At 53.5% G+C, this 27,960-nt stretch overlaps 1 protein-coding gene across 2 annotated transcripts; it reads right to left on the bottom strand.

Moving 5' to 3' along the window:
• Positions 1 to 54: 54 nt before the first annotated feature.
• FGD2 (FYVE, RhoGEF and PH domain containing 2) lies at positions 55 to 27,689 on the bottom strand. Of its 2 annotated transcripts, none has more exons than XM_055390314.2 (16): positions 27,459 to 27,689; positions 24,271 to 24,502; positions 22,286 to 22,363; positions 21,482 to 21,630; positions 19,570 to 19,726; positions 19,235 to 19,373; positions 18,631 to 18,689; positions 18,298 to 18,444; positions 17,476 to 17,568; positions 12,685 to 12,764; positions 12,566 to 12,596; positions 11,653 to 11,745; positions 10,887 to 11,018; positions 5,672 to 5,818; positions 4,027 to 4,173; positions 55 to 170 (listed from the first exon to the last, which is right to left on the bottom strand). In XM_055390314.2, the coding sequence occupies exons 1-16, from the start codon at positions 27,524 to 27,526 to the stop codon at positions 141 to 143; spliced, it is 1,782 nt and encodes a 593-aa protein (XP_055246289.1). In that variant the 5' UTR covers positions 27,527 to 27,689; the 3' UTR covers positions 55 to 140. The 2 variants fall into 2 exon arrangements, with proteins under 2 accessions (XP_055246289.1, XP_055246288.1); XM_055390313.2 differs by lacking the exon at positions 55 to 170 and adding an exon at positions 2,041 to 3,654.
• Positions 27,690 to 27,960: the final 271 nt, after the last annotated feature.

The following is a 27,960-nucleotide window of genomic DNA, read 5'->3' as shown; positions in this document are numbered from 1 at the left end:
CCGTCTCTACTAAAAATACAAAATTAGCCGGGCGTGGTGGTGCATACCTGTAATGTCGGCTACTTGGGAGGCTGAGGCAGGAGAATCGCTTGAACCTGGGAGGCAGAGGTTGCAGTGAGCGGAGATCGTGCCACTGCACTTCAGTCTGGACAACAAGAGCAAAACTCCATCTCAAAAAAAAAAAAAAGAAAAGAAAAAGTAGTATAAGTAGTATACTACCTGGCACGTATTAGGTACACATAGTAGGTAATAATCATTTGCAAAATACCTACTTTTTTTTCATTTTGAGACAGGGTCTCCATCTGTCACCCATGCTGGAGTGCAGTGGCACAATCATAGCTCATTACAGCCTCAAACTCCTGGGCTCAAGCGATCCTCCTGCCTTGACCTCCCAAAGTGCTGGGATTACAGATGTGAGCCTGTATGCATTTCTTTGTATCATAAACATTTAAAAGGTCATGAGCCCTATACACTCACCAGAATGTCTAAAATTATTAATTTAAAAAAAAAACTTCAAACCTGACTATACCAAATGCATGAGCAGGGGAAATGTCATACATTGCTGGTAGGAATGCAGAATGGTACAACCAATATGGAAAACAGCTTGGTAGTTTCTGATAAAGTTAGACACTTACTCAGTGACCCAATTTTAGGTATTTACCTAAGAGAAAAGAAAACATGTGCTCACACAAACACTGAACATGAACGTTTATAGTTCATAGGAGTATTATTCATAATTGCCCTAAACTGGAAATAACCCAAGTATACTTAACCTGGTAAACAGATGAACAACTGTGGTATGCCCATGCAATGGAATACTACTCAGCAATGAAAAAGGAATGAACTACTGACATGGAGAACAAAATGGATGAATCTCAAATATATAATGCTGAGTAAAGGAAGCCAGGCTTAAAAAGCTGTGGTTCCATTTAAATGACATCTGGAAAAGGCAAAATTATCAGTCAGAAACAGATCAATGGTTACCAGAGGCAAGGAGTAGGGGTGTGGGTTGACTACAAAGGGTGGCATGGGGACACTTATGGGGGATTGTGGTGGTAGCTGTATGACCGTACTCTTCTGCCAAAACTTAGAAAATACACCAATAAGGGTGGATTTTACAGTCTGTAAATTACACCTCAGTAAACCTAACAATGACAGCACAAAGGCTGTGAGCCCTCGCTTCCCTCTCCTGACGGCTACCTCATTCTGCTCCACAGTGAAGCCACTCTCCATACTCCTACTCAGATTAACCCCCTGGAAAAGCTTAGGTACCAGTGCTGCAGAATCGACTCTGCTGTCACCAAGCCAGCTGCCTTCAGCATCATTGGCTAGTTTTAAAATGCTAATGCAGGCCAGGTGCAGTGGCTCACGCCTGTAATCCCAGTACTTTGGGAGGCTGAGATGGGTGGATCACCTGAGTTCAGGAGTTTGAGACCAGCCTGGCCAATATGGTGAAACCCCGTCTCTACTAAAAATACAAAAATTAGCCGGGCATGGTGGCGCACGCCTGTAATCCCAGCTACTTGGAAGGTTGAGGTAGGAGAATCACTTGAACCTGGGAGGCAGAGGTTGCAGTGAGCCAAGATGGCGTCACTGCACTCCGGCCTGGGTGACAGAGTGACAGACTCCATCTCAAAAATAAAAATAAAAAAAAAAAATAAATAAAATGCTGATGCTGTCCGGGCATGGTGGCTCATGCCTATAATCCCAACACTTTAGGAGGCCAAGGCAGGAGGATTGCTTGAGCTCAGGAGTTTGAGGTCTGGGCAATATAGTGAGACCCCATCTCTACAAAAATTTTAAAAATTAGCTGGATGTGGTGGCATGCACCTGTGGTTCTAGATACTCAGGAGGCTGAGGAAGGAGGATAGCTTAAACCCAGAAGGTCAAGGTTCCAGTGGGCTCTGATCACACCACTGCACTCCAGCCTGGATGACAGAGCAAAACCCTGTCTCAAATAAACAAACAAACACCCTACAGGAGGGAAGTGGCCTCAGGTTGGAGGCAGGCAAAGCTGCTGGGCCTGTGATGGGACAAAAACCTGTGACTCATCCATGCTTCCTCCTTTCAGGGCAGAGCCCAGCAATGGCTGGACCTGCTGAGAGCAGCTGAGGGTGTTCTGGCCACTGCTGGGGCCACTCCATGTGGCCTGCTGACCACTGCCACCCCCTGGTGGTCTCTTATGAAAAAGCATCCTCACCCACCAGCGAGGTGGGGATGAGGGGACAGGGATGCTCCTCCCATCCCCCTTCCTCCCACCATTCACATTTCACTCTTGTCTTCCCAGCTTCTTCACTCTCTTTCCCTCTCTTTTGCTTCTCCTCACTCTCCTCCCCTTTCTGCTTGTCTTATTGTTCTGCTCCATGATAGAAAGAGCTTTGACCTTAGTTCACCGGGTTAAAACCTGGCTCTGGCATCTACGAGCTACATGACCAATTGAGCCAATTACTAAACCTCTCTGAGTCGGTGTCTTCATCTGGAAATGGGGATAACGCTGGATGGTAAAATGACATAATCCACATAAAACACCTTGCACAGAGCCTGGCCCAATGGATGTTTATTATTATTATTACTACTATCATGACTGGCACTTGACAGGGACTCAACCATTGGTTGTGGTAGTTTGCTCTCTTTATTCTTCATCCCAGGTAACCCAGGCTATATATTAGACTCCAGTGGGTACTCTTAAAAAATATGCATGCGCCAGGTATGGTGGCTCACGCCTGTAATCCCAGCACTTTGGGAGGTGGAGGTGGGAGCATCGCTTGAGGCTGGGAGTTTGAGACCAGCCTGAGTAACATGGTGAAATCCCATCTCTACAAAAAATAAAAAAATTAGCTTGGCACAGTGGCACACACCTATAGTCCCAGCTACTTGGGAGGCTGAGGCAGGAGGATCACTGGAGCCCGGGAGAGTGAGGCTGTAGTGAGCCATGTTTGTGCACTCCAGCTTGGGAAACAGAGTAAGACTCTGTCTCAAAAAAAAAAAAAAAAAAAAGACCCCATGCCTCCCCCAACTCAGACCATTTAAATCGTTGGTGGTACTTCAGTACAGGCATTGATTTTTACATTTTTTACATTAATTTACCATGTGTTTTTCACCAGTACTCTTTAAAAGCTCCCCAGGAGATACAAATGAAAAACCACACTATGGTGACCACCAGTCCGGGGTTACCTGGGGCTTTCCCAGTTTTAACACTGGCCCAGGAGCCCCCTCCCCGCAAGGCAAACTGAGACACTTGGTTGTCCCCTTTCTAGAAAGGAATGGACCCATATTTTCTAATCCCAGATCGGGACACGTGGCCTGGGCGCAGATGGCTGAATCAATTCTCTGAAAGCACCACTTGGGGCAGTGGGTCACTGAGGCCACAGGGTCAGTCTGTGGCAGGAGCTGGGTTCAGGGTGGGGAGAGGTGGGCAGGAGAGCGGCTGGCAGTGGCTCAGTCGGACAGGTCCCCGTCGTTGGGCCAGCTGGGGCTCCAGCCACTGGCCGCCCGCTCCATGGCCTTCACCCAGCGGCCCTTCAGCTCCTCCGTCTCGGCCTTGAAGGTGTAGAGCTGGCCTGACTGCTGTAGCTGGAAGACCCGAGGGTCCCCCTGGGGCCCAACAGTCACCCGGTAGCCCAGCAGGGGGATGGAGGTGTGAGCCCTCATGTCCTGGGGGGAGGAGAGAGCAGTGGGCCACTGTCCCCTCTCAGTCCTACTGCCCCAGATAGCCATCTTGAAGGCAACAGCCACGCACGCACAGCTCACACCCTAAACCCCCATGGGTTGGGGGTGGGCTGGTGAAGGCTATCGAGGAAGAGGAGAGAAGAACTGGCTGCCTCTGAGGGCAAAGCAGTGGTGACCTAGAGTCAGGGCCCAATTCTGAAACCTACCAACCTTGAGACTCCAGGATACCACATCCTCATTGGGCCTCAGTTTCCCTATCTGACATATGGAGCTAGTAATACTCACCCCTGACCCCCTTCACACACACGCTGTGGGAAGGCCAGGGCCTGATGGGGGGCGGGCAGGTGGTGGCCTTACCTGAGGGGCAGCGTAGACATAGAGCACGAGGGGGTCATCCCGAGGGATCACACACCAGCCCCGGGGGCCGCTCTTGCCCCACTTGTCCCCGATGAGCTGCAGGAAGCTGCACATCAGGCTCTGGTCAGGCGTGGCTGAGGACACTTTCTAAAACCAGAAGGAGGGACTGTCAGGGAGCACAGCAGCCGCAAGTGCCAGATGTTGGTCTGGGGGCTTGCCAATCACTGTCTCCAATCCTTACAGCAGTACTGAATGGAGGGGTCCTTGGTCCTTGAGGCTCAGAGAGGTCCCATCAAGTGCCTGTGGTCACACAGCTAGCTGGCCAGTGGCAGAGCTGCAGTCAAACCCCAGCCTGCCTGAACCTGTCGCGTGTGTGCCCACAAGGGGCAGGTGCCGGGAGGGTGCCTGGAGCTGCTCCAGGAAACAGAATTGGGCCCTGAGAAGGGGCTGAGCATCTCCAGGGGCAGGCTGTGTTGCCTAGTGGTCAGGGGGTCCTGGGCCTGGAAGGATGGGGAGGATTGGAAACGGGGTGGACGCCCGTGGAAAAAGGCCAACTTTTTTTTTTTTTTCAGACAGTTTCTCTCTTGTTGCTCAGGCTGAAGTGCAACGGTGCAATCTCAACTCATTGCAACCTCTACCTCCCGGGTTCAAGAGATTCTCCTGCCTCAGCATCCCGAGTAGCTGGGATTACAGGCATGCACCACCATGCCCGGCTGATTTTTTTTTTTTTTTTTTTTTGTATTTTTAGTAGAGACGGGACTTCACCACGTGGGCCAGGCTGGTCTCGAACTCCTGACCGCACGTGATCCATCCACCTTGGCCTCCCAAAGTGCTGGGATTACAGGCATGAGCCTTCCCGCCTGGCCAAAAGAGGCCAACTTGAACCTGGGAGTGAATCTCAGCTGGCACAGGCTGGGACCTTCTCCCACCTCCCAGGGACGGTGGGATGTCAACCTGGCCTTCGTGAGGGAGGGGCAGTGGACAGTGGTATTGATGCTGAGCTGGTTGACATTGTATTTGTGGTGCCTAGCTGAGCATAGTTGTACCCCCACAGGGGAGCACCTGTAGGGGCAAGTGTGGCTCAGTGAGGCCCCCAGGGCAACAGAAAGAACATCTGTGACTGAGATCAGAGAGCTGGCTCCTAACTTGCTGTGTGATCTTGGGCAAGTCACTCCTCCAGCCCTGGGTCTCCATGGGATAAGACCGACTGGCCCCTGGAGTCCCTTCCAGTTAGAATGGAGTCTCCAATCTGTCTGACCTGGAGCGTCAGTATTCCCATCTGTAAAATGGAACCGGTGACACCAGCTCTTGGCACCCTGGGACTGTTGGGGCAGGACATGGGGACGTGAACAGGAGCTGTCCAGAGGGGCCGTACTATTGGATGGGGACATAGAGGAAGTGCAGAAGAATGTGGACGACAGCCTGCAGCCAAAGGGTGCCTCCACTTGGTGACAGGCTCCACACTGCCTGGGCTGTGGGGAGAGGCATGGGGTCTGTGGGCAGAGAGAGGAAGAGGGAGAGGTGGGAGGGTGTGACCATGGCTGGCTTGTTCCTCAGCATTGGACAGTGTCAGCCCAGCATGGTTGCCGGGCACACATTCCCTGAACAGAGGATGGATGGTGAGCGCGGTGACAGTGGCCCTCACCTCCAGGATGCCCCGCCTCTTGTCCTCCTTGGCCTCAGGCAGCACATTTCCGGTGAGGAATGCGTAGCAGTGGAGGCAGACTCGGTTGGGCCTGTTGTCGTCGTATTTCAGTTCGGCCCGGTAGTCAGAGCACCTGGCACACACCACCTGAGGAGGACACATAGGGGGGCATTGGGCTGAGACCAGGCACCCGAGGGCTGGGCTCCTGCCTTGGTGGGCAGGTGGGGGCATGAGAGCAACCAGGGACTGGGGGAGGAAAAGAAAGCTTCGAGGGAGGAATAGAGGCAGAGCGGGGATGCTCCCTGATGCTAGTGAGGCCCAACTGCCTGGAGGCTGCGATACATGGGGGAGCTCGGGCTCAGGGCTTTTAGGCTGAGGGTTCAAGACCTGGCCCCCACCGCGAGGGCCGTAACTTCTCTCCCCTCCAGGTTCCCTCCGAGTGAGGGCTGCCGTGAACCCAAGGGGCTTGCCCCAGACGGGCCACTGGCATCTGATTCACTTTTCCAAATGCTGTCCTCTCCGCCATCTCGCCTGACTCTCCCAAAGACCCCACCAGGCAAGCAGGGCCCAGCTTTTGTCCTCTCCTGACCCTGAGAGCCACACTGTTACCTGGCAGACAGGCCCTCCACACACAGGGTGTGTCTTTCAAGTCCCACAGTTTAGCTTTAAGATTCAGGCAGACCTTGTATTCTGCGCCATCATGGAGTCAGGTGTGTTTTCACCTAAACATGATAGGCTGGTTGTTTTTACATGGGTATTCTGTGGAGCGGGGCCCACTCTCAGCTCACCACGAAAGCACCCCTCAAAGGCTGACATGGATCATGCCGGGAGGCTGGGTAAAAGGGGCCTGGGAAGACTCAGAGAGGAACACTGGGTGCCGCAAGGTGTGACTGCGAGGAAGACTTGGCTTTATGGGGAGCCCAGATGTGGGCATGGAGATGGAGGGCAGGAGAAAGGGGCAGAGGGAGTGTAGTTCATCAGGCGGCACCAGCCCTCAGGGAGCTCCTCTGTGTGCCCAGCACAGAGTGTGGACTGGCAGGGACCTGGAGAAGAAGGCCTGGCCCTGCCCCACCCTCACAAGGATTCCCGTCTGGCAGGCAGGGGAGACAGAAACTGGCACCCGAACCACCGAAAGGATGACTCACTGGCTCAGCAGGCACGAAGATCTGCACAGGCACAAGAAACCCACGGTCAGGGCACAGCCCCACACGGGGGCTTCAGCTACCTTAGGAGCATTGTTTTTTTATTGAGCGATTTCAATGTTTAAATATAATTAGTAAATATTTTTTCCTCTACCAACGTTTAATTTTGAAAAATTTCCTACCAACAGACAAATTGAACAAATAATACAATGATACCACCCACTAGATTAACTAATTATTAACATTTGTGCCACATTTGCTCTCTGTCTCTCTCTATATGTATGTATTTTATTTTTTTCTGAACCATTTGAGGATAAATTACAGTCATCATGACACCTCACCCTTAAATATGTAGCTGGCGGTCTCCTAAGAACAAGGGCGTCCTTCTACCTATCCACGGTGTCATAGTCACGCTCAGGAAATTTATTGATACAATATTATTATTTTTATTTTTTTGAGATGGAGTTTTGCTCTTGTTGCCTGGGCTGGAGTACAGTGGTGCGATCTGGGCTCACTGCAACCTCCACCTCCTGGGTTCAAGCGATTCTCCCTCCTCAGCCTCCCGAGTAGCTGGGATTACAGGTGTACACCACCACACCCAGCTAATTTTGTATTTTTAGTAGAGACAGGGTTTCACCATGTTGGCCAGGCTGTTCTCGAACTCCTGACCTCAGGTGATCCGCTCACCTCGGCCTCCCAAAGTGCTGGGATTACAGGTGTGAGCCACTGCACCCAGCCAATACAATATTATTATCTAGATATGTTGCATCATCAAATTTCTCCCAATGGTCCCAAGAGCAACCTTGATAGCTTTATTTTACCCCAGAAAGAATCCAAGCAAGGATCATACATTTAATTTAGTTGTCAGAATATTTTCTATCTTAAGCTGGAAGGCAGCTACACGGGTGTTGTTATTCTTTGTGCCTCTTTGTATTTCACTATTTTAAGTAATTTTTAAAGAACTACTTTCACTCACAAGTGTGAATCAATTCAACTCTTATTTACAGAAGTGAATCACCAGGAACAGTAGCCAATCCCCACATCCTTTCTACCTGGCTTCGGGATGTAACTCATCACTGACATCTGAAGGCAGGTGTGTTCCCAGGTCCTAGAAAGTGACTCTGTCCTGATTGCAGTTGAACACATTTTGGGGACACCTCCCTGACTGGCCCCAACCTGTCCAGCTAGACTCTTCCTGTCCTCTGGAGGTCTTCAAAGACTGAGGTTGCAAAGGGCTTCTCTGTTTGCAGAGTAAACAGAGGGGGTTGTGATGTCAACAGAGAACAGCTCAAGTACAGCAGTGCTTAAAAAGCAAAGTGAGATCTGCCTCTGGTAACTGGGCCTGGATTGATAAGAGGAGAAACTGTAGTGGACACAGTTCCCTCCTCAAGAAGCTGGTAGCTCAACCACACTGGACTGGATGCCCTGCCTGAGCTATGGAGGAGGGGGAAAGAAAAAGAGGAGAGGGAAGGGAAAGAATGTTTTTTGGTGGAATCCTCACTGCCACACTGGAGGTAGGTTTCACGATCCCCATGGCGGAGTTAAGGAGACTGAGGCCTGAACCAGTAGGCAAAGTTAACAACAGAATCCATCAGGTGCCAGGGTGCTGAGGGCTTGCAGAGAAGAGAGGACAGTTAGCCGAAGCGGGTAAAGAGAGGATGACGGGGTGGGTGAGTGCATAGTGGGCATGGGCCTGGTGAGGTTGTGGGGCAAGGCCTGAGGGGGTGCGGGGCTAGATGCCCCTCCACTGGAACTGGGGACCATTTCCTAGCTCTGGGTCTCAGGGTCGTGGAAAATGATGATAAGAATGCAGGTAAATTCATAGGATCAGCTTCAGGGGTGCCTTCAGCAAGTAATTTAACCTCAATGGGTCTCATTTTCCCATCTAAAAAATGGGAAACAGCAGCCTCCTGAGGTGTGCTGTGACGGCCAGATGAGGTAGTAATACACACACCTGGCTCAGAGCTAGTGCCCAACACCACTGGGCTGCATTGGTTGAAGCCAGCAGATTTGGCCAGGATGGGGACAGCAGGACCTGAGCTGGGTGGGTAGAGGCCCAGGTAGGGCAGGTAGAGGCCTAAGTGGGACAGGTAGAGGCCTGAGTGACACTGGTGGAAGCCAAGGTGGGGCAGGTGGAGGCCGAGGTGGGACAGGTAGAGGCCAAGGTGGGGCAGGTGGAGGCCTAGGTGGGGCAGGTGGAGGCCTAGGTGGATCAAGTGGAAGCCTAGGTAGGAAAGGTAGAGGCCTGGGTGACACAGGTGGAGGCCTAGGTGGGACAGGTGGAGGCCGAGGTGGGACAGGTGGAGGCCGAGGTGGGACAGATAGAGGCAGAGGTGGGGCAGGTGGAGGCTTAGGTGACGCAGGTGGAGGCCAAAGTGGGACAGGTAGAGGCCAAGGTGGGGCAGGTGGAGGCTTAGGTGACAGGTGGAGGCCGAGGTGGGACAGGTGGAGGCCGAAGTGGGACAGGTGGAGGCCAAGGTGGGGCAGGTGGAGGCTGAGGTGGAACAGGTAGAGGCCTAGGTGGGGCAGGTGGAGGCCTAGGTGGATCAAGTGGAAGCCTAGGTGGATCAAGTGGAAGCCTAGGTAGGAAAGGTAGAGGCCTGGGTGACACAGGTGGAGGCCGAGGTGGGACAGGTGGAGGCCGAGGTGGGACAGGTGGAGGCCGAGGTGGGACAGGTAGAGGCAGAGGTGGGGCAGGTGGAGGCTTAGGTGACACAGGTGGAGGCCGAGGTGGGACAGGTGGAGGCTGAGGTGGGACAGGTGGAGGCCGAGGTGGGACAGGTAGAGGCAGAGGTGGGGCAGGTGGAGGCCGAGGTGGGACAGGTGGAGGCCGAGGTGGGGCAGGTGGAGGCTTAGGTGACACAGGTGGAGGCCGAGGTGGGACAGGTAGAGGCAGAGGTGGGGCAGGTGGAGGCTTAGGTGACACAGGTGGAGGCCGAGGTGGGACAGGTGGAGGCCGAGGTGGGACAGGTGGAGGCCGAGGTGGGACAGGTAGAGGCAGAGGTGGGGCAGGTGGAGGCCGAGGTGGGACAGGTGGAGGCCGAGGTGGGACAGGTGGAGGCCGAGGTGGGGCAGGTGGAGGTCGAGGTGGGACAGGTGGAGGCCGAGGTGGGGCAGGTAGAGGCTTAGGTGACACAGGTGGAGGCCGAGGTGGGACAGGTGGAGGCCGAGGTGGGACAGGTGGAGGCCGAGGTGGGACAGGTAGAGGCAGAGGTGGGGCAGGTAGAGGCTTAGGTGACACAGGTGGAGGCCGAGGTGGGGCAGGTGGAGGCCGAGGTGGGACAGGTGGAGGCCGAGGTGGGGCAGGTGGAGGCCGAGGTGGGGCAGGTGGAGGCCGAGGTGGGACAGGTAGAGACCGAGGTGGGACAGGTGGAGGCCTAGGTGGGGCAGGTGGAAGCCTAGGTGGATCAAGTGGAAGCCTAGGTAGGAAAGGTAGAGGCCTGGGTGACACAGGTGGAGGCCGAGGTGGGACAGGTGGAGGCCGAGGTGGGACAGGTAGAGGCAGAGGTGGGGCAGGTAGAGGCTTAGGTGACACAGGTGGAGGCCGAGGTGGGGCAGGTGGAGGCCTAGGTGGATCAAGTGGAAGCCTAGGTAGGAAAGGTAGAGGCCTGGGTGACACAGGTGGAGGCCTAGGTGGATCAAGTGGAAGCCTAGGTAGGAAAGGTAGAGGCCTGGGTGACACAGGTGGAGGCCGAGGTGGAACAGGTGGAGGCCGAGGTGGGACAGGTAGAGGCCGAGGTGGGACAGGTGGAGGCCGAGGTGGGGCAGGTGGAAGCCTAGGTGGATCAAGTGGAAGCCTAGGTAGGAAAGGTAGAGGCCTGGGTGACACAGGTGGAGGCCAAGGTGGGACAGGTGGAGGCCGAGGTGGGACAGGTGGAGGCCGAGGTGGGACAGGTAGAGGCAGAGGTGGGGCAGGTGGAGGCTTAGGTGACACAGGTGGAGGCCGAGGTGGGGCAGGTGGAGGACTAGGTGGATCAAGTGGAGGCCTAGGTAGGAAAGGTGGAGGCCTGGGTGATGCAGGTGGAGGCCTGGGTGACGCAGGTGGAGGCAGGAGTGCTGGCAGGAGTACTCACATAGCCGCAGGCCCGGCAGTGGTGGCGACGGCGCGTCAGAGCGTTGAAGGGCTCCTGGCAGCGCATGCACATGGTCACCATCTTGTCCCGGACCCACTGCGGTGCCCGGAGGCCCAGCTCCTCAGACTGCAGCTGTGGGTTAAGGGGAGTTGGGCAGGAATGGGCCCTTGGTGACCTTCTTCCGCCCATCCTCCCAGGGCCTGGGGCCCTGTGCCCACCTGCTGTGGCAGGGATTCTTTGTGTTGGGCTTCCCTGGGGCTTCTACAGCAAGCTGACTGACCTGATCGAGACCTTATGATAGGTTAGTTACCATTATTCCTATTGTATAAGTGAGGAAACTGAGGCCCAGAGAGGTCAAATGACTCAGCAGTCACTCAGCAAGCCAGAGTTCAGCTCAAATCTGAACTCAAACCACAGATATCCTCCCCAGCCCCCACCTCACTCACCTTCCATCTTCCCTGAGACTTTGTATTTCTCAGATACTTTCAAACCCAAAACCCTACTGCCCCCTGCAGCTGGAGCTGCAGAGACGTGAAACACTTCCCCAAGACAGCTGTGCAGACAGGCTCTCAAAGGAAGCTTTGCTAAAGGGTAATGCTCAGGCACTGAGTCGGGGGATGCGCTGGGAGGGCTTCCCCTGGTCCCTTCAGTCTCTCCTGGCAGATGACACTCCCTCTCCCTCCGAGCTGGTATAGGCAGAACAGAGAGGGAACAAGCTCTGTTTGGGTTGGTGGCTCCAGCAAGGGATGAAAAAGGCTTCATTTACCTCCTGCTCCTGGGTGTCTCCCTCAGGCCCCTGGGCCGCAGCCTTGAAGGTTTCATTCCGCTTCTCGATTTGGTCAATGGCTGCTTGGAAGGCCTGGGGTGCAGGGAGGGGGAGGGTCGGGGCTTGAGGTGTGGAAGGGAGGGATTGCTCCTCTGTCCATCCTTCCGTGCGTGCAACAGACAGGGCTGAAAGCCCACTGGGTACCAGGCGCTGGATTCTGCACACACGCGGGCTGCCTTATCGGAGGAGAAACTACCAGCCCCAGGTTACAGATGTAAAAACTGAGGCTCAGAGAGGGTAAGTGACTGGCCCAGGACTGCCCAGCTAGGCAATGAGAAGCAGCAAGATAGGAACCCAGATCGGTCTCCAAACTACCGCAGAGCAGCTCCTTAGGAAGAGCAGGGAGCAGCTGAGCACATGCAGGTGTGGGAGCATGCACACGCAGGTGTGGGAGCATGCACACGCAGGTGTGGGAGCATGCACACACACACACGCACGCACACACAAACAGACACACAAAGACACATACACACAAGCACATACATACACATGCATACACACAAACACACACATACACACAAACACATGCACACACATGCATGCACACAAACACACATATACACATACACACATACATGTACACACGCACACACATGCATGCACACAAACACACACAAACACACAGACACAGACATGCACACACAGATGCACACACATGCATACACACATGCACACACACACACGCACACACACACACACACACATGCATACATACACCACTCCCTCCCCTTCAGCCCAAATAGGCTAGGGAGAATCCCAGGAGCTTCATCAAGATAGTCCAGTACCGTGAAAGAAAAAAAGAAAAAAGAAAGAAAGGAAAAAGACTCCCAGAAGCCTCGGAGCGTTCCCATACCTGCATCCAGGAAATCATTTCCTCCTGGGACCTGCTCGGAAAGTGAACACAGGTGTTGAGGAGATCAGCCCCTCCCAGTTTTCCCGCCTGGCCCTGGGCCACCACCCCAGCTCCTTTACCGGGCTTGCAGCTCCAGGGTGCGCTGCTTCCCGGACACCAGGAAGGAGTGGGGAAACTCAGCATCCATCTGCTCCCGCACCTGCCAAGAGGAGGGAGGTAACCAGTTCAGACTCGTCATAGCCCGGGTCCCAGGCACAGCACTGTGGAGGGGAGGGAGGTGGATTGTGCCCAGGGGACAATTCAAATTCGAGAGACAGGGATGCAGAGCTTGTTCGCCACCTCTCTAATCCTGTTGAGCCAAGCAAATGCCCCTGCAACTGGGCCTCGCTCCAAGCAAATGGAACCTACGGCTCCTGGAATTTTAGCAGCAGCTAAGTTGACCCAGTGTGACGTGGAGATGACAATTTTTGACAATGGATTCAACAAAAAAGGAAATTAGATTTCAAAACTGGATGAGTATATGAGGTTCATTATACCATTTTCTTGGCTTTAAAATTTTCATAATAAAACATTAAAGAAAATAACCTTGGCTGGGTGCAGTGGCTCACGTCTGTAATCCCAGCATTTTGGAAGGTCAAGGAGGGTAGATCACTAGAGGCCAGGAGTTTGAGAACAGCCTGGGCAATATGGTGAAACCCATCTCTTCTAAAAGTACAAAAATGAGCTGGACATGGTGGCGCATGCCTGTCATCCCAACTACTCGGGAGGCTGAGGCACAATAATCTCTTGAACCTAGGAGGTGGAGGTTGCAGTGAGCTGAGATTGTGCCATTGCACTCCAGCCTGGGTGACAGAGGGAGACTCTGTCTCAAAAAAAAAAAAAAAAGAAAAGAAAAGAAAAGAAGAAGAAAATAATCTTCACAGCAATCTTGGGAGGCAGATACTATCATCCTCATTTAGGAGATGAGGAAATGGATGCTCAGAGAGGGCAAGAGAGCTGCCTGAGGTCACACAGCACCTAAGGGGCAAAAGAAGGATTCCACCCCAGGTTTTCAGCCCCCAAGGGTGAGATGGAAGAACATCTATTTCCATCCTACCCCCAGAGTCCTGTAAGCACACTTCCTTCAGACGGTGTGGAGAGAGATTTGCAAAGAGAACCTAAGACACAGGCTGAGAGCACAAGAGCTTCTGTGTGGGGGAACTTTGTTGCCATTAAATTTCTCAAACACTTGAGCTCCTCTGATGCCTCCCATGTGGTGGCCAGGCCTTTGCACACTTCCAGGGCAGCTCACCATAACCCAGACAGCACTGAGTACAAGCACATGTTTCCTCAGGTTAGGCCTAGTCTGCAGCCTCACTCCCCAGTCTTTGCTTTAGAAGGGGCTGATGTGATTTGGATTCGATGCCCTTGGCAATGGGGAGGCGGTCATGTGGAAAGAGGTATTTGGGAAAGAGCCAAATACCTCTTTGTGTGCAAGGGATGACAGGCTGGATCTGGGCCAAATGGGACAAACCTGTAGCCCAAAGGCCAGTTAGGAAGCAACATCATAAATGGTCCTGGCCTGCCCAGGTGCACTGGAGAGACAGAAGAGGTTTCTAATTGGGTCAGGGAGAGGGGAAAGGGAAAAGAAGGGAGAAATCCAAGGTTTGCAGTCCAGAAGCAGGAAGAAATATCATGCTTTTGACAGAAAAAAGGGAACTGGGGGCTCCTAACCTGAGGGTCCAGGCTGCCCCTGGGATGTTCATACAGAGGCTTCCAGCTCCCCAGCAGGTTTCAAGAGGAGTTTCCAGAACTCTGCTGAGCTGAGCCTCAACCACTTTCCCCAGGGCTGGGTCAATTCAGTCCCCTGCTAGTCCATACAGTACGTTTGTAGTAATTAGAAAAGGACAGCCTTCCTCAAAACACTTTACTGACATCTGTTGGCAAACTGGCATAATACCTAGATATTGTTGGAACAAGACATTTGACTGCCATCTGCCGGACAATTCTCACTATAAATATACCATCTATGATATTGTATCATAGTCTGCTAATCTGCAGTTGGCTGCAGAAGACATCCTCTTCGATGAGGTATCCTTGTGCAGTGTACAACCTGCACAACTGTACGTGGAGCCCCTAGGTATGTGTGTCCACACCCCTTCCTTCTTCCCAGGCTGGCCCTGTGGGGGATGGCAAAATACTAAGACCAAGTCAGACCTTGGAGAGAATCAGCTGCTGTTAACTAGGCCTCCCTGACACCTAGGAAGGAGGAGACCAGGGAGTCATAGGCCAATAGGAACCATCATGATGGTCAAAGGCAAGATTTGCCTCCAAATCTCAGACTCAGAAAATGGTTCCTGCACAGAAGTAGGGTGAGTGGACAGCTCTGCACTTGCCAAGCCCATGCCGTCCAGGAGAGGGTGCTGTGCGGCTGCTGGAGTATCAGACATGTTAGCCGAGACTAGCAGACTCCAGAGACCCAGCACACACACGGCTGGTGAGCTCTCAACACACACCCAAAGCATCTGATGCTCTCAGGCTCGGCTCTATCTGTTTTCTCTCTATGACTCTGTTTTGGTTTCTATATTTCTTAGCCTTCCTATCTGTCGATCTCTATTTTTCTATGCCTGGGTCTCTGACAGTCCTTTGGCAGGGCCACCCGTCTCCATTTCTCTGTCTGTAGCTCTCTATAAACCTGCCTTTCTCAGCCTCACTCACCAAGGACTCCAGACATACAAGCCTGCACACGCCCTGGTCTATGTGACATTCTGGCCCCTTCAGGATGGAAAGCTAGATGCCAGGGCCGGGGCTGCACTCCTAAAAGACTTCAGTCAGCTCACGTGTCAGGGTGAGCTGTGAACCCATGTTCCCTCATCAGCCTTCATCATTCCCAGGCTGCACCCCACCCCCAGGCCCTGGATTGCTCCAGATGCCAGGCAACCCCAGTCAGGAGCAGGGGCGGGGCTCTTTTGCTGGGGTCTCTGGAGGCCCCAGGGGCTCTAGAGGGTAGAGCATTCTGGTTCAACTCCTGCCTGCAGCTCCCTTCTGGGGCTGAAGGGGGTAGGGGTGATGCTGAATAGGAGAGTGACAAGATGGGCCAGACCAGACCTCTGCTTCTTCCAGTCCCAGCCCTCAGGACACACCATGACTCAGGAGCCAGCAGAGAGGGGCGGTCAGGAAGCTTCTCTGGCTGTGTCCTCCACGATGCCAGAAATTCCACCATAGGCTTGAACCCTCTGGATTGAAGCCTTAATAGGCGACAACAGAGCGTGGTGGTTAGACGCAGAAGCGCCAGCCTTTGTTACACCTGCATCTGAATCCTGGCTTGGTCACTCGAACTAGCATTTGCGATATGACCTTCAAGCAAGTTATTTAAGTTAGAAAGGTTTTCTAGGGCCTTGGTTTTCTCATGTTTAAAAATGGGATTAACTGCAGATACATTCACACACGGGCAGGCTGTACCAGGCTATTCACTGCAGCCTCATTTGCAGCTGCTGACAACTGAAAACAATCTAAGTGTCTCTCAGCAGAAGACTGGTTGAAGAAATTCCGGTGCATCTGCACAGTGGAACGCAATGCAGCTGGGCAGAAGGATGAGGAAGCTCTCAAGTACAGGGACACCTCAGTCTCCAGCATTTGCAGTTAGTTAAAAAAAAAAAAAAAAGCAAAGTGCAGAAAAATGTGTAGAGTATACCACTGCTTCTGGTATAAATGAGGAAACAATCCTATTATATGTTATTGGTTTGCTAGGCAAAGACCACCTCTGGAAGGCCTCACAAGAAGCAAGGGTTGCCTTCAGGAAGGGGAGCTAGGGGATAGAGTCGGGGGGAGACTTTCATTGTATATATTTTTTATATTGTTTGACTTTAGAATGTGTATAATCTGTATTTTTTAAGTAGTAAAATTAAAATATTTTTAAAAGATAAAAAACAGGCTGGGTGTGGTGGCTCATGCCTGTAATCCCAGCACTTTAGGAGGCCAAGCCAGGTGAATCACTTAAGGTCAGGAGTTTGAGACCAGCCTGGGCAACATGGTGAAACCCCATCTCTCCTACCAAAAATACAAAAATTGGCCGGGCAAGGGGGCTCGCGCCTGTAGTCCCAGCTACTTGGGAGGCTGAGGCAGGAGAATTGCTCGAACCCAGGAGGTGGAGGTTGCAGTGAGCCGAGATTTTGCTGTTGCACTCCAGCCTGGGCAACAGAGTGAGACTCGGTCTCAAAAAAAAAAAAAAAAAAATCCAGAAGATTCTAACAGCCCCTGCATCATGGGGCTGTTAGGAGGATCTGGTGGTCCCCCCATGGGTACACCCAGTCAATGGGCTCCATGATGGACTACTGGCCCTGCTCATTTGCCGTAATCTCTGGATGAGGTAGATGGGGACGCATACAAGCCAGCCGCTGAGCTGACACTGGAGACCTTTCCTACTCAAAACGTGTTCTGTGCTCCTACAGTATCAGCATACACTGCCCAGTACGTGTCTCATTTCATTTAATTCTCACAATCCTGCAGGTGGGGTCAGTTGTCAGCCCATCTTAACTGGGAGCTGGTTAGAAATGCAGGATCTCAGGCACCCCCCCACCAACCCAGACCTCCTGATTCAGAGCCTGCATTTTTACAAGATGCCCAGAGGATTCACGCACACATGAAAGTTTTTGAAGCAGTGGTATAAACAGTAGGGAAAGCAGAGAAAGGCCAAGCTGGCTCATGCACTGCCGCGAAGGGAGGGCCAGACCTGTGGGAAGCTGGGAAGGACAGGGCAGGAGGGCTAGGAGCCCAGAGGAGAGAGCCCCACACTCTTCCATCTCCATGTTTGCCCAGGCCCTGCAAGGGTTCTGTTCTGTGATTGAGAACCTGGTTGGCCCCTCCTCTTACTCCCTGTACTCAGTCCTACCCTTGAGGTGGAGCCCAGTGGTGTTTAGGGGGCCTCTTACCTTCATCCCGGCCACATCGATGCGGGTCCTCACCTGGAACTGGGCGCCCACCTGGATCACCCTGGGCACACAGTAGAGCAGCATGTTGTTGAACTGCAGGAGACACAGGCGTGAGTGGCCCGTGGCAGGGGCAGGGAGGACGGCTAGGTGGGGCTTCCCCGAGGGTGGGCCGAGCATGGGCTGAGCACCACTGGACCCCCTCCCCTTTGAACACACTCTGGCCAGCCTGCTCACAGGACATCACAGGTGATGATGTAGGTGACGAGGAACGGGCTGTCAAGCTCCCAATTCCCCTAGGATGGTTACTGAAGGGTCACCCTACAAGGGACCATAGCAGACCTCAGAAACCTACAAGGCCTTTCTCAACAGGGGCTCAGGATGGCAGGGGTTTACAAGAGGTTATATCTCTGTCCCCCAGACCTCCAGGCAGGACCACCTTTCCAGATCTCAGGAGATCCCCCGGCTTCTTCCGTGCAAACCCAGGGCAGTTCTTCCTAGTAGCTAACCTTACTCCTTCCTGCTGTGCACTCTCTAGAGCACAGATTAATACCACAGGCTTTGCAGTCAGACTGGGTTCAAACTCTGACTCTGTTGCTTCCTAGGACATGTCTGGGAAACCTGTGGGTTGGAAATCTCTGAGGCTTGGAGGCAGCAGGTGACCTGTCCAAAGTCATCTGGGTGCCAAAGCAGAAAAAGACAGAGAAGCGTTCTCTTCCCTGTCCCCCTGCAGTGCCAGGTAGAGGCCAGGCAGTATGACTCGGGCCAGAGTGGCCCATGGACTTCCCTCCCCAGTGTGGAGAGGAGCTCCCAGCACCCTCTTACCAAGAAAAGGTAGCGCTCCATGGGGTCGTTGCGGCGGAAGGAGATCTTGAGGACCGGGCCCTCACGGAGCAGGGTGTTAGAGGGGTCTACTATGTCGTCCTCGAGGCCCAGGCGCTGGTACACCTCCCACAGGTCCTGCAGCCGCTCCTGGGGGTTGGGGTGCATCCTCAGCCAAGTCTGGGCAGGGCTCACCTGCTTCTGGAAGGCTTGCCTTGTGGGGACGGGGACTGGGGTGTAAGAGTGATGGCAGCAGTGGGATAGGTGTCATGGGTGGGACCAGGCTGAGACCTGCAGGGAGGGGGACAGGGCTCCAGGAGAGGGCGGGCTGCTTACCATATCAGTGATGGCTGCATTGGAGTGCTGGGCAGCTGAGAAGATCATGTCCAGGGCTTCTGAAAGGGGCAGGGCCGGAGTTTATTCCCTGAGAATCTAGGGCTGGTGGCTGGGGCAGGAGGTCCTTGAAGTTCAACAAAGGGCCCTCAGGACCTGCCATGACAGCCCCCAGGAGCAGCCCTGCCTGTGCAGCCCAGCCATGGGGTGTCTGAATGGCGGGAGTCCCCCAGGGCTGAGAGACTGGAAGCCACTGAACGTTAGCCATTAGGTGTTTGGCTTTGGTGACTCTCACTGCTTCCCAAAACAAGCCAGACCTAGAAGGTATAATGGAAGGAGCATGGGCTTTGGTATCACATAGGCATGGGTTCAAATCCCAGTTCTGCTACTCTCTGGCTGCGTGACCTTGAGCAAGTCACTAAACCTCTCTGGGCCTTAGTGTCCTCATCTGTGAAAAATGGCTAATGGTATGGATAATGTCTATGAAGTGCCAGTGGTTGATGTTGATGACTGATGGTCGTCAAAACCATTTTAGCAGGAGCTCAGTAAGTATATGGGAATGGCTTAGGCCTCCCCAGCCCCCTGGGACCCCTGGAGGTGTCCTCACTCTGGGCATCGGCCTGGTCTGGGGCCTGGGTTGGCAGCTTCTGGATGTACTCCTTGAGCAGCAGCTCATAGCGTGGAATTCTCTGCACTGGTTCCAGCATGTGGTGCTGCAGGGTCAGGCTGCCCGAAGCCTCGCTGCTCTTGGGGAGGGATGGGGGAGCAACACGGAGAGGGTGAGAGAAGGGAGGTGGGTCAGGCTGCCCCTGAGGGCCAGATGAGTAGGCAGGGGCCTATGGAAGCAGCTGAGCCTGGGAGATGCCCGAAATCACTCAAGGCAACCTGAGCCACTGCATGCTGGGAGTGGCAATGCTGACTCCAGCCCTCCCCCAGCCTCACCTGGATGCGAGTGAGAACCTCCTGGAAGAGTGGAGACTTGTCGGTCCAGGTGGCCAGCAGCTCAGCCGCTCGCTCAAAGTTCTTGACATACTCACTGTACATCTTCAGGAAGGGGGCCAGCTTCTGGATCACGTCACCGATGCGGGGGTTAGCTGTCCTGCAGGAGGGGCACAGGGATTGCCCTCAGCCTAGAGACCTCCTCTCGACTCTAGGTAGGGCCAGGTGAGGCCAGGCTCCCTGAATCCCCCAAAGCAAACTTTCCACGGCAATTCTGGGTGTGGGCGGGGCACATGGGTGTCATCCTCACATGCGCCCCTCTACTCCTTAGACTGTGAGCCTCCTGAGGCCAAAGGCTGTTCTGGTCCCAGATTGGCCTCATCCACAAGGCCCAGCACAGTGTTGGGCCCACAGCAGGTGTTCAGTAACTGCTCAATGCTTCATTATGTAACAGTAACGAGGGCCACCTGCCAAGCACTACCCAGGACATGATGCATGTCTCATTCCATGTAATTCTCACAACCCTGCAGTTGGGGGCAGCCACTAGCCCATCTTGGAGGTGAGGAAGTGGAGGCTCAGAGGGGTAAGAACTTCTCCAGGATTGGCCAGCCACAGTGGCTTACACCTGTACTCGCAGCACTCTGCAAGGCCTGAGGCAGGCAGATAGGTTGAGCCCAGGAGTTCAAGACCAGCCTGAGCAGCATGGTGAAACCTCATTCCATGCCCCTCACACTGAAAAAAAAAAAAAAAAAAAAATATATATATATATATATATATATATATGTATACACACACACACACACACACACACAACTTTTCCAGGATCATCCCATGGCAGGGCCTGCTAGAGCAGAGCAGCAAGGAGCCATGGCCATGGCCTGGGAGTGAGGCTTCCTGAGCCTGACTCCTGGGATGCACAAATCATGCTAGCTGTGTTCCCAGGTAAGTCACTTAGCATCTTTGTACCCTAATTTTCTCATTGAAAAAAATTGGAATGATGGCAGGCGATCTCATAGGGTTATTCTTCTCTTTTCTTTTCTTTCTTTTTTTTTTTTTTTTTAAGTCAGGGTCTCTCTCTGTCACCCAGGCTGGAGTGCAGTGGCACAATCATGGCTCACTGCAGCCTCGACTTTCCGGGCTCCAGCAATCCTCCAACCTCAGCCTCCTGAGTAGCTGGGACTACAGGTGCCTGCTACCACGCCCGGCTAAGTTTTGTATTTTTGGTAGAGATGGGGTTTTACCATGTTGCCCAGAGTGGTCTCAAACTCTTAAGCTCAAGTGATCCACCCTCCTTGGCCTCCCAAAGTGCTGGGATTACAGGCATGAGCCACCGAACCTGGCTATTATTATCTTAAAAAAAAAACAGTTTATTATAAATGTTTTAAGCAATCAATACATCACTAGGTTTAACAATTACTAACATTCTTCTTTGCCAAAGATCTTAAAGGACATCCTAGACTTCGTGGCAAACTATATAACGCAAGTAACTTCACTGTTAAATGCTTTAGTGGCCATCTCTGAAAACAAGAGGGTTTCTTGCATAACCATGATGCCGTCATCACACAGCAGGCTGATGTGAAGATTGAGGGAGTTAATAGATGGAAAGCCCAAGGCCAGGTGTGTAGGAAGCCCTCAGTTGGCACTGGCTATTTTCACTGGCCCAAAGTCACTTGGTCACTTGGCTTGGCCAGGACCTGATCCACCCCTTTCCCCAGGAAGCAGTCTGCACACACACAGCCTCTCAGAGCTCATTCACCCAAGCCCTTCACTGTGCAGACAGACCGAGCCCCAGGGAGGCATGGCCACACAGCAAGGGCCTGGGCCTAGGAGGCTGAACCTAGCGCCCTGGGGTCTCCCCACCTCCACCTGGCCAGGGCTGTGGTCTGAGGCCTCAGGGGCTCCTGGTGGACCTCACCAGTCGTCCAGGCGCCGCTGCAGCTCTGGGAGGAAGAACTGAGAATGGAACTGATAGATGGAGGAGATGTTGGAGAAGATGACCCTGACCACATCCTCTGGGAAGGCCTTGCTGCTGCGGGCTGTCTTCAGCAGCTCCTGGAAAAACACCTGTAGCCGCCACGACAGGTCACTCACTGCAGTGACAGGGAGCCACCCACACATCAGCCCGGGGGAACTAGGGTCCCACCAAGCCTACTGCATGCTTCCACCTCCCTGATCTCCTGGCATCCTCACAGCAACCCCGGGAAAAGACGGCAGGGGAGGTTGTGTTCTGGCCACTTTACAGATGAGCAAGGCAAAGCCTAGAGATGCAGGGACTTGGCCAAAGGCTGGCAGCTGATGAATGCCATAAACAGGCCCAACTTGTGGAGGTCTTGGACTTCATCAGACTAGAGCTCCCTGAGGTGATGAATAACCCTCTAGCCTTAGGGCTCCTTAAAAACTATGAAAGGTAAGATCGTTGTGAGGTTGTGGGCATTGAGATGACAGATGAAAATACTGTGTAGGCCAGCAAGGGCCAGCTGGTGTGTTCTCTGCTATACAGGGGCCAGCCTGGGCACCACAGGCAGAATGGGGAGTGCTGCTAACAAGACCTCCTGATTCTACCCCAACCCCAGCCATTGAGGTTAAAGGGCTAAGGCTTCCTGGAGTCAAAGCCAGGGCTCCTGACTCAGCTCTGGTGAGGAGGGTGGGAAGGCTGAGAAGGGGTGGGGTGAGGAGACCCAGGGCTGGGGCTCTAGACGGGTGTGTCCTGGCCACTGGCCTGGTCTAGCAGGTGGAGGCGCGCCACATAGGCCTGCTCTGTCTCCAGCAGCTCCTGGACGATCTTCTTCTCTGGCTCCTGCGGAGGATTGGAGAGGAGAGAAGGAGAAAAAGGGGGAAGATAGCTTTGGTTTCCTCTGATGGGGACCTCGGTTCAGTCTCCAAAGTTGCTGCAGTGAAGCATACCTCCCGGGATTCATGGCCTCCCGCAGTGCATCTGGGCTGGCCCTGGGGTGGCTTTCACAGAATGCAGCTGAGTAAGGCTGTGCCAGTTCTCAGCCTTAGCCTTAAGAGGCCTGGAAGCTTCCACCTGTGCTGTCTTGGGAGCTGTGAACCACTACATCAAGGGGTCTAACAGCTCTGATAGGGAGACCTCATGGAGAGGCCACGTGAGGAGGAGAGGCCTGGAGAATACACGGAGAAAGAGCCCAGCCCTGCCAGCATCCCAGCTGAGCCCAGTCTTCCGGCTGTCCCTGCCCAGATGCCAGACTTGCGAGCTGAGCTGTCTTGGGCATTCCAGCCCCAGCCATCCTCTGACTGCAGCTACTTGAGAGATCCTGCTGGGAACTAAACTGTGTCCACCAACCAAATTCCTGTGTTGAAGCCCTAACCCCCAATGTAAGTGTATTTGGAGATGAGGCCTTGGAGGAGGTAATTGAGGTTAAATGCGATGATAAGAGTAGGGCACTAAACTGGTAGGATTAATGTCAGAAGAGGAAGACACACCAGGGATGACAAAGAAATGGCCATGTAAGGACACACTGAAAAAGTGGCTGTCTTCAAGCCAAGAACACAGACCTCCTCAGAAACCAAACCTGCTGGCACCTTGAACTTGGCCTTCCAGCCTCCAGCACTGTGAGAAAATAAATGTCTGGTGTTGAAGTCTGGGGCATTTTGTTACGGCAGCCCAAGCAGAATCACACAGACCCCCGAGTGAGGCCAGTAGAAAAACCTCCCGGCAGCATCCCAGTCAACTCACGAAATGTGAGAAACAATAAACAGTTACATTCAGCCCCTACATTTTTTTTTTTTTTTTTTGAGACGGAGTCTCGCTCTGTCACCCAGGCTAGAGTGGAGTGGCGCAATCTCGGCTCACTGCAACCTCCTCCTCCTGGATTCAAGTGATTCTCCTGTCTCAGCCTCCTGAGTAGCTGGGATTACAGGCGCCCACCACCACGCCCGACTAATTTTTGTATTTTTAGTTGAGACAGTGTTTCCCTATGTTGGCCAGGCTGGTCTTGAACTCCTGACCTCAGGTGATCTGCCCATCTCGGCCTCCCAAAGTGCTGGGATTACAGGCGTGAGTTACTGCACCCGGCCAGCCGCTACATTTTTGAGAGGTTTGTTCAGCAGCGATTGAAAACCAGGATGCATTACTATAACCACTATCCCCATTTTACAAATGAGGAAACTGGCACAAAGAGACTCAAGTGACTTGCCCAAGGACACACAGTTAGTAAGCAGACGTGCTGGGATGTGACTCCAGGGAATTTGGGTGCACAGTATCTGCATGCCAACCCTTGAACTCTGCAGATGAGAAAACTGCAAGCCACAGAAGAGATCAGACTGGGCTTTAGTCTAAGGGCAGGACAGTTCACACTCAGACCTCTATTTCTAGGTTGAGATTGTTGTCTCCTCCAGTGGGTAAACTGAGGCCCCACCTGAGAAGAGTATCAGGTTCACAAGATGGAGACTGTTCCAAGCTGTGTGGCCTTGAATAAGTTCCTTAAAACTGTGTTTCAACTTCCTTGTCCAAAAAACTCCTACACGAGGGACTCGCGAAGTAATCCAGCACGGTGCGTAGCAGGCAATTAGTGAATCAAAGGCCATTAAGCATGGGGAAATCTAGCTCCCAGCTGACCTCTGATCACACAATACCCCCACCTGGGGAACTGCTGGCTCTGGCTAGGAAAGCATGTGTGGAGGGGAGGTCAGGGAGAGCTCCCCACCCCAGCACCCCACACCTCTACCTCAGCCCTCAGGCACCTGCGTCCCCGATCCTGAGAGGGTCACAGGCTGGCAAGATTTCCTCCAGGCTTCGCTGGACAGCTTGTTCTTCAGGGAGTTCAGGTACCTCCTGCTGACTGTCCTGGGCTCAGACCCCACGGCCTCCCCGACATTCGTCTTCTCCCGTGGTCCTGGGGACTCGGGAGGCCTGCACTCAGGGCGGTGATGCACGTCCTCTAGCCTGTGGCCTCTGGGTGCTGCTTCTGGGGTCCTGAGGAGAAGAGACAGACCTGAGGGCTTCCTCCCTGGAGAACACGGAAAACAGCAGCAAGTCCCTGGTGTGGATTTGGGTTGCCTGGTGCAAATCCCCAGTGCAGGGGCCCCTGGGTGCCTGGCTTTCTTTGGGAACATGCTAAGTAAGACTTTCACTTCTCTCCCAACACATTCTTGGAGGGAACTCAGTGTTCAAAATGAGTCAGGGTGGACTATATTTTATTTTCTGGGGAACTGCATACTTCCTTGTTTAAAATGAAGCCACAGTGTCCAGGAATCCTTTCTGTATATAGGGGTTTTTGAGTGGTACCCCCTGGATTATCCTCACCTTTGGACCTCACCTCTGTTCTCAGTTTCCACATCAGTAACCTATACATCAAGGGAAGGTAGGAGCCACAGAACAATATAAAGTGAGAGCAGGCCTGCAAAAGCTGGGGCTTCTCAATGGGATCGACATCCTCCACACGTCCAGAAGCAGGGAGAGCCAGCCCAGCAGCAGATTCTCTGTTCTCCCAGGGATGGGCCTTCGTAGGTCACCTTTATTACCCTGTGTACTGGGTTCTGCAAGCCAGTCAAATTCCTTAGATAACAGGGCCCACCCTTGATGAATACACCCAACGTTGCCCTCGGTGTGGAAGGGCTTGTGATGACAGAACAGGGCAGGCATCCTTATGAGAAAGACAGGCCAGGAAATGGAAGGCCAAACAAATACAAAATCTCCAAAACTCCGTGAGAAAGGTTTTCATTACCCATATTTTGCAGTCAAGGAAACTGAGGTCTGGACAGGATGAGTAACATGCGGCTCGGAAGTGGCAGAGGTGGGATTCAAATCAGGCGACTGCTTCCTGAGCCTTCACCCTAACCTGCCCCTCCCCATTTGAGTAAAGGAGAAACAGGTCCGCAGAGTCAAAGTGACTTGCCCCAAGTGACACAATTGGGTTTGTGGCAGTGAAAGCATTGGGACCTAGTGCTGTGTGGCTACTCCCAGGCTCTCTCACCCCTCCCTGGCACCCCAGTCCCTGGTTTCTCAGCCCATGGGTCTGCAGCTCATGGGCTTAGCTGGTTCTCAGGCTTTCTGTTCTACATTTGGTTTCAGGTTCTGCATTTCTGTTCTAGGGCCCCTGGCCAGCTTCTGTTTCCTCTTTGCCCCTCAGTTTCAGATCAGCTGAGGTGCTGGAGACCTCATAAGGAAGCCCAGGCCAAGGCAGTTGGTACGGGTCCCCTCACTCAGTAAGGAGTGGCTCTCACCCTCTTGACGCCTGCTGGGACCTAACTCCCGTCTAAGGGCTGCCCGCTCCTGCCAGGGGTATTGCCTGGGCAGAGCACAGCATGCTGAGGGGCTCCACCCAGGTGTGCCTAGTCCACGTCAAGCATGTTGAGTGAGGTGGTGCCATCCACCCACACCCAAGGGGGTGGTGGGCCAGGAAGGCGGCACCCAAGAGCTGTCTTTGGTGCTGAACAGGACGAGCTTGTCAAAGATCCCGGGAGAGGCAGGGGAGAATCACCCAGCTCAGGAAGTTGAAGACTTCTAGGTCTACATCTATGCCATCTCCACCCTGAAGCCTACAGGAAACGTTGCCTGCCATGAGTGCCCTCAATACAGCATCCGGGCCATTCCTAGGACATCTACTGTCTATGACCTTGCATCATGGTTATTGGATGAGCTCAGCATCCAAATACTAAAACCCTTCTTCATCCTCTACAGTTCCTGTAGGATGCTGTGCTGTGCCACCCACGTCCCTCCTTCAGGAATGAGGCCTCCCCACACCATCCCCACCAGCTGCTGGTAGTACTGGGGGCTGACGGGTAATTTATTGGCTGAGTCCCTCTCTGGGAATCACTCTCTGGAAGAGAGAGCTGCCTCACCCAGAGTCTCTTGTCCAGTCCACATGGAGATACAAATACTCAGCCCTCTTCCTCAGCTGGAACAACCGAGAGGCATCCCAGCTCCAGAGCTCCCTGGGACCGGCTGAGGCCTCTGTGGCAGGTGCACTGCAGTTCAGCATCTCCCCCTGCCCGGCCCTGCTTCCCTCACACCCACAGCTGTTGTTCCCAAAAGCTCTCCCTGATAAACCACCTGAGGCAAACCTCTGTCTGAGTCTATTTCCAGAAAACCCTACCTGGGACAGCCCCTAACACAGTCCTGAGCTTAAGAAATGCCTGCAGAATGGATTGATGCCACACATAACACACAACACACACATACACACACGCACACACGCACACACACACAAACACACATGCTCCCAGGGCTACCAATGACTCCACGCATCTGGCCCAGCCTTTTCCCTCCAGACAGACGCCCCAGCATTGCCCCAGATACTTAAAGCACTTGGCATCCTCACCTCTCTGTGTCTCCATTTCCTCATCTATAAGATGGGAACAGAAACAGAATCTACCCCTGTTAGGCTGTTCGATGATTAAATTAAATAAGTAAGGACATGAACTTAGAGTAGGGAGTACCCCATCAGGATGCTGCCCGTACATCCTGGTTTGCCTCATATGGTCCCAGCTTTACCTGTAATGCCTCCCCCCCAACCACCACATTTTATTTGGCATTTACTTTCAGTTTCAATTGTGTGCTGAGTGATAGATTATATGGTTATCCTAATGATAGGGCGTGAATTCTTGGTGAGTATCAGCTACCTTTCCTGAGAGGTGCTGGCAGGCACTGGGTGGGGTCCTGCGCCCACACACAGGCTTTCGTCTGCCCATGCTTGCTCGTAACCACACCTGTCTGGACTCTCCCAACACACACTGGCACTCTCACCCCTTCCTGGCTCCTGGTGTCCCACCAACACTCTCCCATGCTCCAAGGAATCCGTGACCGAGGAACGCGGGGCTGCCCCTGCAGGAGGAGGGTCCGGGGCAGGGCCCAGGGAGAGAGCTGCCAGAAAGGCTGGAGGGTGGCTGCCAGCCCACCATGGTGACCCTCCCACCCCAGCTGCCCATACCTGCTATTCTCAAACACAGTGACCAGGTTGGACACAGATGCCAGCTTCTCCTCACTTGCCCCCTTCATCCTGCCGGTTTCCGGGGTGGATCTCAGCTACCTTCGAAGCAGAGAGAGAGGCCTCCAGCCAGCACACTCAGCCGCCCTGGCCTGGGACACATAGGCTAAATCACCCATGAATCTGTTCTGATCTTTCCTGAGGGCTCAGCAGGTCGGCGCTTGGCTTCAGAGTGAAGAAAGAGGAAGTGGTCCCAGAGCCACAGCCCTGCGGGGGAAAGGCCAGCACTCCCGCAGTGGGAGGAGCCTGCTCGGGCCCCACCTCTCCCTCAGGGGGGCTGACCTTTCACACCTGTAGACCCCCATTCCAGAAGCCACCTAAGAGGTGGCAACAGGGCCCAGAGGTAGCTTCTGGAGCCCAGTCTGGGCTGGTGCAGTGGTTTGCACCTGTAATTCCAGTGCTTTGGGAGGCCGAAGCAGGAGGATTGCTCGAGCCCAGGAGTTCA

Source organism: Gorilla gorilla, chromosome 5, assembly GCF_029281585.2.
Source record: "Gorilla gorilla gorilla isolate KB3781 chromosome 5, NHGRI_mGorGor1-v2.1_pri, whole genome shotgun sequence".
Classification (NCBI taxonomy): domain Eukaryota; kingdom Metazoa; phylum Chordata; class Mammalia; order Primates; family Hominidae; genus Gorilla; species Gorilla gorilla.
Note: the sequence above shows the minus strand (reverse complement) of the source record. Positions and strands in the feature narration are given on the sequence as shown.

Coding starts and splice junctions, on each gene's coding strand:
- FGD2 (XM_055390313.2), bottom strand. CDS start 27,526: ATGAAGGGGGCAAGTGAGGAGAAGCTGGCATCTGTGTCCAACCTGGTC. Junction 21,631..22,285: donor GCCTCCACCTGCTAGACCAG/GCCAGTGGCCAG, acceptor TGGCGGCTACAG/GTGTTTTTCCAGGAGCTGCT. Junction 17,569..18,297: donor TGGAGCGCTACCTTTTCTTG/GTAAGAGGGTGC, acceptor TGTCTCCTGCAG/TTCAACAACATGCTGCTCTA.